This window comes from Melitaea cinxia, chromosome 27 (genome assembly GCF_905220565.1).
Source record: "Melitaea cinxia chromosome 27, ilMelCinx1.1, whole genome shotgun sequence".
In the NCBI taxonomy this organism is placed as follows: Eukaryota; Metazoa; Arthropoda; class Insecta; order Lepidoptera; family Nymphalidae; genus Melitaea; species Melitaea cinxia.
The window spans coordinates 7,293,558-7,304,930 of NC_059420.1; the positions used below are offsets into that span (position 1 = coordinate 7,293,558).

Sequence of the window (11,373 nt, forward strand, 5' to 3'; positions counted from 1 at the left end):
AAAGTACTTTAGTTTAAAACATTAATAAAAAAATTATATATTAAATATAAATTAACGATTCATAATCTGAAGTGGTACATTAAAAATTGACAAATGAGTTAAGATAGACATTAGAAAAAATAGACACTTTTTCTCAAATTATTTTTGATCATATTAAATCATTTACATATTTATATAATTGTATGAAAATGTTCCTTGAGTATTCGCAAATAAGACTTAATTTTGAATGACATGTTATGATTTGACACAATCTAAATTGACTTTCGTTATTTCTTATTCTGTATTTAATTGATTTAAATACTGTATTAATATATTTATTTTATCAGGTCTATTTAAAATATCCGTAGCCTTATCATCATTATTCAATTTAAAAAAAAAAAACGGAAGTATTCTATAAATAAGTTTTATAATGTACACTACGATATATGATTTAAAAAAAAATCAAAAATATAAAACTCAAGGTTTTTTCGTAACAATTTTTTTCGAAAGTTTTTAAATACCTAATATTTTTCATTGTCGATTTCATATCTGCTTAGAACGAAGCATACTTTACTTGCATAATATCAACATAACTACGTCGTTATACAACTATTTTTTTATATGAACATCCAATTTTTAATAACAATACTTTTTATTTATTATTTAATATTGTAAACCTGTCTTGACAACAAAACATTCATAAACAAGTTTGCCTGTTCACGCACCGAGTAAATGATTTCAATTTACTCAAATCTCGCAAAACATTCATTTGATAACGCAAGAAATATATTTGCACATGTCTAAATAACTTTCATTTTATTTAACGATAAGTGACGAGACGTCGCCTTTATCTTTCGAGTTTTTTTTAATATTAATATTGTATAATATAAACTGTATTTTTCCTTATCCTTTCTTATTCTCGAGGGAAATTATACTTGTAATAGTAATTTAAAAAAATTGATGGCTGCTTTCATATATTCCTATTTGCAATTTCAATTTACAATCAAAAATCAAAACTTCAAGGACTTGCATTAAAAATATTAGCATGAGGATTTATGTGTATTTGATTAAATGATTTAAATCATTGTTTTACTATGTCTACGTGGCTGACGATTTTCATTAATATAGACTAGAATAATCACTCTAAAAGTTCTTATCAAGAAGCAGTAGGCACAAAATCGATGCAGAAAGAGTAAAAGAGGGTAGGTAGTGTTTGATAACAACATAAAGATCAAAACTGTTTTAACAATTAATTAATGTTGCTACAATCAACTTTAAAATTATTATTATGTAACTTATTATATATAAATAACATAAGAAAATAAGAACTAAATGGCTAACGAGTCAGTCTATACTATTGAGGACACCGAGCGCATTTCATTTATTCAAAAACTATACATTGACCGTCAATCAGTCTATAATTATTAGAAATAATCAAAATAGAATATAAATTAGAAAGAGCAGTCTATTTTCGAGCTTAATAATAGGCATAACAAACCTTCGTTCCTTAGTGTTCAAACGAACAATATGGCACTAGATCACAGATTGGCACACGCCAAGACACATACCACCAAAAAAATATAGCACCTTTCACCAATATGGCGTATTTCCATCGTTAGTTTTCATCGTCCAAGAGTTGCCGTTGTTGATTCTAGCACACGATATCGCTGGCGGCTTACGGACAGATGATTTTTCTATTGTATAATTTTCTCCGTTTTTGTTGTCCCAATATTCATTCCCTTTGCATCGGAAACACACACAGAAGTCTAGCCGTCGCGAATGGATGGGTAGCTGCAATCTAAACCCGAATGTATCGTATGTAGAAACACCGTTTACACTCAAAGGTCCGGATTCGACAAATGCACAATACGAGTCTTCATGCGTCCTCCACCCGTCTGACGATGCTCGTACGAATACTTCCTTGTTAAAATCCAAATTTTTCACTTTTATCGTACCGTCTACCGCGCATTCGTTTTGTTTAATTATAACGTTCTCTAAAGATACACAGTTTTCCGTGATACGCCGGCGGAATTCCAAATAATCGGAGGCCGGTTGACAAAATCGCGGTTCCCACAAATCCACAACAGCTTGAGGTGGAGGTTTCCTTTCTAGCGGTGGACTGGGTATTATTTTTAAAGCCCAGTATGGTGGAACGTGTGAAGGTTCTGTCATAAACTTGACCTGTTCCAAAGCATATCCTCTATCATCGGCGAAAACAACACGTTTGTTCTTTTTATCATTCGATAGCCTGATGCACGATCTTGGAGCTGCCTTTAGAGTGAGTTGCACTGGTTTTAGAACTGATAGACATGGTGCCGAGAACCCCCTAGTTGTTATCTTTGTAGGTCTTCTAACTTGAGGGGTGTAATCAGTCAGGAATCCGGCTGGGGGGCTATGACCGTAGAACATTTGCTCCGACGCGAGCATGTCTATCGCAGCACACATCGCGTTTCTGCAAAAGAAAAACACCCGTCTATAAGACAGCGGCCAGCAGCGAACTAAACAGAATTACTCGCGCGGCGAACTTATATAGATGCGCAGGCGTCGGCCACGCGTTCATACGAAAGTATTGTAGGATGACACTGCGTGTTGGGGAATTTTACGGATAAAATTTATTGACATTGAACTCATATAGGAATAAGGTCAAGATCATTGTATATGTACCATCGGAGTAAATAAGAATATTATCTTACGGAAGTTAATGGCAACCTTGAATGCATTAAATATAAAATTATTATTTATTACACATAGGCATGTTTATTTGATTTATCATATTAAATTGAAAAACAAAAGTGTAAGAAGATTGAAATATGTAAATATACACTTAATGTCTTATAGAATTTTTATTATATTTGTCAAGACTTATAATAATGATATTAAGAATATCAAAGAGCAAAATTAATCAAAATAGAAGCAGATTAATGTGCTGAAAATCACAGGTTCGACCTCCCAAACAACCAAACATTTGCCATGCAGATATTTGTCGTGGTTGTGTTTTTTTTTTTAAATATCTATATAGACTAGCGCTTGACTGCGATCTTACCTAATGGCAATTGAAAATGCAGCCTAAGATAATGCGTGCTTGCCTAGAAGATTCCTGTTTGAGATTGTGACATCTCTATTTCCTCGGCCATTAGGTGTAATTTGTTTATTGAATTAAAACTTCTTTACGCTCGCTTGAATTGGGTAGTAAGCTGGTAAATGCGTGACGAGAGCGTTACGAAAAGTGTAATCGAGTGAGGCGAACGGAGTTACAAGGAAGATATAAGTTAGATGGAGCTAAAGAAGTTTTACTTCAGTCGTGTGGTCTAAGGCACACACGATTTTTTTTTTATTTAATTTATTTATAACCAAAATATCAGTAAAAATAAATTAAATTAGAAACATGTTATACTTAGTTTTATTGTTACAAATAATATTTTTTACAATAATTACAACCACCTTAGCTAAGCTTAGCTTTAAGCTTAGTTTTGATTTTAGTATTTATTAATTACTTCTATTATATAGATATAAAAATTAATATACAACGTTAAGAGAAAACTCGGATATACGGAATACTTGCGGATGTAATGAGTATAAATACTAATTAAAACATTGAGATAAACAGTAATATTCATATACATAGGAAAGTTTTCAACAATCAAATCGCGGATATGATTTTAATGAGATCTCATTATTTATACTATAGTTATTGACATTTAATATTCGTCTAAACGATAACAAACGCAACACAAACATCTAATTATGGTAAACATTTAGCCGGTTAATTAGTTATATAACTAAAAAATAGTATATTTCCTAATTATATTTGTGTCTTGTTTACTTAATTTTCACTTACTTCAAAAACGTCGTAGATACGTAATCGGACCGATGTTTTTACTAAAATTTAATAATTGATAATTTTTATACATACGTTTATTATTCTATAATTAATTATTATCATGCTATATATTTATTTATTTAATTCTATTCATGTTTTTGAGTACAGGTACATTTTTTTTTAATTGAAACTTTTTAGGTGCATGAGGGTAAATTTTTAACGGATTAAGCGGCAACGTTTTTGTCGATGGCGCTGGAACGGAAGTCTAAAGCTTTAGATTTGTATAAATATAAACGAGACTAAAAATTAGTTTGCCAAAGAAGTTTCACTTCTGACATGTGTACTTTGTACGCACGCACTTTTTTTTATTGCTAAATACTCGACGTTATTGTAAAATTTTTATTAAATTTCATTTATTTACTTAGTTTCTTCTACAAATCACTAAACAAAAAACGTTCCTTATAAAACCACTGTTCAAATGATTTGTATGTGAGAAAAGTTAGAGATCCAACTTTATGACATTTACTTCTTTCTTAAAAATAAAATAGCAATTTTTATTTCTTTGAAAACTTTATTTCTAAGATATTTTTTTGCATTGTATATATTTGTTTATATTATTCAATATATTCTATAATTAATACACAATATCTTATCTAACGTAACATACGCAGTAAATAGACACACAGATACGTTTACAGTATATACTTTTCTAATTATAAATAAATAGGTAAACTGCTATTTGTAACCTAGGGTCTATTATCTATTTAGTCGTATTGTTTACATCTCAACCACAACCACGCGGAATGTATCCGTTTAGAAACATAATAAGCAATACTACTAATCTACTCCCACTTTGTGCGCTTTATAAGATTTCTATTACGTTATGAACAATATATTGTCTCTAATTTACAACTCAAAAGTTTAATTAATTTTTTTTCTACTATCCTACACCTGTAATTCAAATTCAGAGTTTAGTGAAAAGTATATTTTTATTTTATTTTTTTTACTTCTTAGATTTTTTTCTTTCCATCATTAGTTTTAAAATCAATTTAAAAAACGTTTTTAACTGAGCTTAAAATATTTCCATACTAATTTTTATATTAAAACACTCCAGATGCTGTCAGATTTCGTTTTATATAGAGATAAATATGGATATACGATTATTTATGTTTAAACGATAACAATTAATTAATTAATTTCGTAATAAAATTTGAACCTTAACATAACATATAAGTTCAATCACGACCGATCATCGCCGTATCACAGTTTCTATATACAATAATATGGCATATAACCGGATATCAACGGGATAAATATTTATAAATATAAATTATTGTAGTATAAAGAACAGGGTGTTAAAAGCCTACAGTTTGCCTGGTGGTAAGAGGTCGCCGTATATTGATATAACATAAGTATTACAAGCGCGTTGCTTACCCTACCCCTGATCCTCCCAGGAGCTCTAGCCACCTTACTCATAGGAACCACCACTACTTGAAAGCAGTATTATTTAGCCGTATTTTCTGTAAGGTCGAGGTACTTCCCCAAATGGGCTGCTCAAAATATTAACTATATATATATATATATATATATATATATATATATATATTGTGAGTGTTCATTTTGCCCCCTAAAATAAATCTCATGACTATTAAAATCATTTAATTAACTATAGTATACTTGAACAGTTTATTATTGTCCGTCAATCTCTATTATATTCAGCGTCAATATCTCCTACGTCACGGGGGGGGGGACCAGATAAATCAAACTATATCTCATCGAAGGGGGGGTTAGGGTCTAAACTGATGGAAAAATAGCTCACGTAATTAATGGATGTCCTCTCAATGTTAAATATACTACTTATTTTTAGCGTTCACAAAATCTGTTGTTTATATTTAGAATAACTAGTTCACTAGGCAAGGTAAATTAACACTATTACAGGTGTAACGTTTTAAATCAACGTCAAAGCCAAGCCTCTTAGACTTAATTTACAGCACCTAAGTGCTAATTTAAAAAAATACAAATTCATTCGCCGCTTGCTGCATGTACATTGACCATAAATATTGAAAATAATTTTATGATAATTCTTAAAGAAACCTGTCCACTAATAAATTTTGTTAGAAAAACCCATAATTATATATTTTCAAAAAAAAAAAACGAGTGTAATTAAAACTTCTGCACAATAGGCCTGCACTGTGTCTTAGATATACGATACGTAACTGGATATTAGAGAAAGAGAGAAAGAAAATGTGTGCTCGCACTTATCTCTCTTGCTCCGTTCTCTCTTGTCACGCATTTACCAGCTTACTCCTCAAGTCGAACGTGCCCTAAAAAAGTTTTATTATAAAAATATTGCACTGAAAAGAATTGTAATTAGTTCGATTATCCTGTTGGCGTAGTTGCATATATATTATCTATGTACATTTAGCCAAAAAGATATTTTTATTAATCGGCTTAGAAAACTAAACTACCTTAGAAAAAAACCACCGGGTGTGTACCTTAAATATATTTATTTACATTTGTCGATAAATTAAACAAACATTTTAAATATTACCATTTAGCTTAAGTAAAACCAATACGAACTTTTGATTGTGTTAAACAGTATTCATGTTAAGTTTGTTAAATATATATTTTTTTATTGTTGAATTAGCAGTTCCCAACTAACCTAACCAATTTACAACTGACATACTAACATATTGTAAAACTATATCCACTCCCGGTAAATGGACAATCAAACACGAAATTAATTTTTCAATTCCAACCGAATTTGAGCAGTTTTATAATCTATATAAATAAAAATTAATTTGGCTAAGCGCATAACTTGAGGATGGCTCGACCAATTCAGCAAATTTCTTCTTTTGTGTGTTTCTTAAGGCTCACGAAAGGATTAAATACTAAAAAAAATTAAAAAATAATTTTTACTGTTAACTTTTGACACAACGTAGTCTGTCCGGGCAGCTACTATTAATATAAATTAAATAGTGCGTCTCAAATAAACACACACATAAACATGGTCACTCTACCGTTCACGCAGCGGACACTGCCGCGTGCCCGCCCGACGCGTGATATCTCGTATTGTACTTGTAATGTCGCGATGTCAAAACGCTATACGTATTTTATTATTAACAAATGCAAATGGCTTAAAGGTTTTTCGGTGATATTCTGTATAACACTTAGACTGTTTCACCGATTGTAGTAATATTTTACTCAGCATGTTATTAATAGACTTTGAAAGCACGAGGAATTAGAATAATTAGAAGTAGGACCTGTTTTACGAGTTGTTGATAATGCTATTTTAAAATGGTATTTAAGAAATAAAATATAGAGATATATTATTATTTATAACCATCAAAAGGCCTATTCTACCTCCTGCTTTTAAAGTCTATTCGTAACTTATCTGCGGGATAAACTTCGTCCACAAACCTTTTAACTAGCTCTTATACTTGTTTAAAATACACATAGGTATTATTATATTTCTGTACTCATGTTCAATAAAATACTTATAGAAGCCTAAATACGAATGATGCTTGCCAATTAAAATGATATATGGTTGAATTGAATTACAGATATATTAATATTTGAATTTAATCGATGTTTATAGATATATTAAAAGAGATATAATCGCAAATACTTTAACGGTAGCGTAAAAGTGTTACCAACACCCGTTCTAACGCTACTATTATTAGACAGATTAGATTCTGTCGAATTTATGTATGAAGAAATTCTGTGACGCTATTGCGTGATAATAATTAAATTAAAAGTTATACATACAGTATTTTTTATTACCGTAGCTTATCATCATTATCACTCATCACTTCAGCCTACCGCAGTCCACTGCTGGACATAGGGCTCCACAAGTTCGAGCAAAAATTGCGTGAACTCATGTATGTTGCCCATAGTCACCACGCTGGGCAGGCGGGTTGGTGACCGCGCTTTGTCGCACCGAAGACGCTGCGCCTTCTTCAGACGTCTTCAATCAGTGTAGATGGTAGTGGAACTATGTTATCCCTTAGTCGCCTCTTAGAACACCCACGGGAAGAGAGGGGGTGGCTATATTCTTTACCGCCGTAACCACACAGCATGTACCGTAGCTTATAGCGTAGTCACCTTACTCATCACAGGAACACAAAACTGCTGGAAAGCAGTATTGTGTTCCTGTTCCATTATCTAACGGTTATTATTTAGTGTCACGGCCATCTGTTTATTTAACCATAAAAAATCAATCGGAGTGTTTTGTTTCTTAAAATTATTCCATGTCAATGTGGATTTGCGATAAAATAAAGCAACATAGAAAAACAAGTTTTTCAATGTGTTTTAAGGCTCTAATTAAATATAAAAAATTTCCAGATATTCTTGATATGTTTTCGTATTCGAATAATCGCTCGGGATGGATATTTGTATTTGGATGTCTGTCATCATGTAAGTTAAGCCGTCGGTCCCGGTTGTTATCATAAATACCTGATAGCGATCGTTAATCATAGTAGCAGTGGAGCAGCAGCGTGGTGCATTAAGCTCCTATCCTTTTACACGTAAATAACCTATGCCCAGCAGTGGGATGTTAAAGTTTTAATCGGCTTAAAAGAAAAAAATATATAGTTTTTTTATCAAAAAAAAAGTTGATACATCGACTTATATTTCGATTTTTTATGTTTAAAAAACAAGGTGACCGTGAAACTAAACAATTATCGTAAATATAAATCGATATATTTAATACGCGTTTAAAAATGTTATTCTCAGACCCTTTTTGAACGTTGTAAACTTTTTTTCATGTTATCACTCAATCCTCGACCCAAAAAGTCCCTAATATTTTTTGTGCAGGGATTAGTAAGGCGGCCATTTTGACGACCGCCATCGACCAAAGGCTGAAGAAATCGTGTTACAATAACTTACAAATTTTTATAGATGAGAATTATATCGAAATAAGTCAATGATTGGTTTTATTTATTACTTTTTTTAATAATATTCAACAATAGGTTTTATACTTATATTTATCCTTCAGAGCACATGACGCAATTCAAAATTCGGACGAACATTTTTGTTTAGAAACTTCACATAAAAAGTCATAACGTTAATAATACAAAAAACTAAATATAATTATTATATTATTAATGCTGCATATTAATTAAATAAATTAATCAATTCTCCACAATTATACTAGATGCTAATATATTTTTTTAAAAAGTAAAATTATAAAAAAGTGAATGAGTTTTGTTAATTCTTTTTTTTTTTTGTAATTTTGGTCTAAGGAATATTTTAAATATTTTTTTAAACAGCAGCGTGATGAAACAATTAATTTACAATTCATATATTACATTATTCCATATATATATATATATATCACGCCACGATTCAAAGTAGGGAAGCAATAATACAAGTGAGTAAAACCATTTCGAATTTTACAATATACAGTCAAATTGTAAATTTTAATGTCCTTCTCACAGATTATACTAAATTATAAGAATCTTGTGTTTAAAAGCATAATAGCTAAGGAAGGTTATCGGCTTTAAAACGCCACCCAATGAGACACGAGAGTGGGAACCTAATAGTAATTTAACAAAAATGAAAAAGTACAGGGTCGCATTCTTTTAAAAATATTATTATATAAACGTTACCTAATAAGAAATGAGTGCGGAACCCTAATCGTAATGTGACAAATGTGGAAATGTACAGGTCGTGTTCTTTTAAAAATATTATAATTTAATCAATTTCATGCAAATAGTACCGATGTAATCAGCATTACTCATTACTTTAGTTTTTATTATTCACGCTTTATTGCAACGGTCAGAATTGCTTTTTCACACCACTAGAATGGCAAAAAGACGGCCCACTTGATGGTGAGCGGTCACCGTAGTATATCGACGCCAGCAACACCAGAAGCATCGCAAGCGCGTTGCCGACCCTACCCCTAATCAGTGGCGTAGTGAGGGAGGGGCAAGGGGGACGTAACGCCCTGGGTACTGCTCACAAAGGGCGCCAAATGATCCGCAAAACAAAAATTACTGAACATATTATATGATTTTCGAATGGGGGAGGCGCTAAAAAGGCATAGTACCCGGGTGCGATTTAAGCTCGCTACGTCACTGCCTCTAACCCTCCCCTGGAGATCTGGCCACCCTGATGAACACAGGAATACAACAATACATGAGAACACCGTTATTTAGCTGTGATCTTCTGTAAGTTTGAGGTACTTACTTCAGTCGGGATTTTCAACCAATTCGATGCTCGCTCGTAACAATATTTATACAAACCATATATTTAATGTATTCTGGTCAATGACACTTAAAATTCTCTATAAAACTATGTGACCCGACGGTAATAGTCTTGTATTGCCAACTTTCAAACGCGTAAAGTTGGTAATAGTCTTGTATTGCCAAAGTTGGTAATAGTCTTGTATTGCCAACTTTCAAACGCGTAAAGTTTAAGTAATTGTTACGTTTTCAAAATACTTTTAATTTTCGGTCAGTTTCTGATGTTAACACTAAAACAAAATCAGCCGTACCAGTCCAGCCGTTCTCGAGTTGTGTTAGCACCTTTAACGATTTATTTATATTTATATCACACCATCATCATCACTTCAGCCTAATACAGTCCACAGGTGGACATAGGCCTCCAAAAGTTCGCACCAAAAATGGAGTGAACTCATGTGTTTTGCCCATAGTCACCTTTCACCAGGAATGGCTTTGTCGCACCGAAGACGCTGCTACCCGTCGGCCTGTGTATTTCAAAGCCAGCAGTTGGATGGTTATCTCACCATCGGTCGGCTTTCTAAGTTCCAAGATGGTAGTGGAACTGTGTTATCCCTTAGTCGCCTCTTACGACACCCACGGGAAGAGAGGGGGTTATATTTATATAGATTACTTTAAAGTTGTTATCTTTGCTTGTATACAAAAAAAATCCGACTCCAATTCACATCGACAAGACATCGAGTGACACGACGAAGTAGTCGAACTATTAAATACACATTATTAGGGATAATTCAAAAATGCTGTAATAGGACACAGCAGGAAATTTCCTCCTCAAAATATGGACACGCCTAACTGGGGTAGTACCTCGATCTCACAGAAGACCACAGCTAAATAACACTGCTTTCAAGCAGTATTGTGTTCCTGTTGGTGAGTAAGGTGACCAGAGCTCCTGGGGGGAATCGGGGATGGGGTCAGCAACGCGCTTGTGATGCTTCTGGTGTGTTGTAGACATAAGTTACGGTAATTCCTTTTGAGAATCTTAAAGTCAAAATAACACTGATTAACAGCATTTTCAAATGTTAACTGGGGAGTTTCTAGCCTACCTTCATTAACTATAATAACTTTATCAATATACGATTCAATAAAACCTTTAAATATTAATAATAACTAGCTATACCCGTGCGAATAGTTCTCACTAAATAAGTATAATAATTATCACTACAAAATTACAAAAACGTATTTATACGCGAGTCGATTTGAAATTAAACAAAAAAATTACCGATTGTCAATCATGTTGACGTTGTTTCAAAATTAAACGCATATAGTTTTAATAATTAATTAATTTACAAGAAAAGCGATAACAATTTTTTTAGTTGTTGTTGCCGGTAGAGC

General features: G+C 32.3%; 1 protein-coding gene across 1 annotated transcript; it reads right to left on the bottom strand.

Annotated features, from left to right (window-relative positions):
• Positions 1–374: 374 nt before the first annotated feature.
• LOC123667088 (protein phosphatase 1 regulatory subunit 3C) lies at positions 375–2,477 on the bottom strand. Its single transcript, XM_045601077.1, has one exon. It carries the CDS (start codon positions 2,422–2,424, stop codon positions 1,570–1,572), a length of 855 nt encoding a protein of 284 aa, XP_045457033.1. The 5' UTR covers positions 2,425–2,477; the 3' UTR covers positions 375–1,569.
• Positions 2,478–11,373: the final 8,896 nt, after the last annotated feature.

Bases quoted from the DNA above. Each gene is read 5' to 3' on its own strand.
- LOC123667088 (XM_045601077.1), bottom strand. From the start codon at position 2,424: ATGTGTGCTGCGATAGACATGCTCGCGTCGGAGCAAATGTTCTACGGT.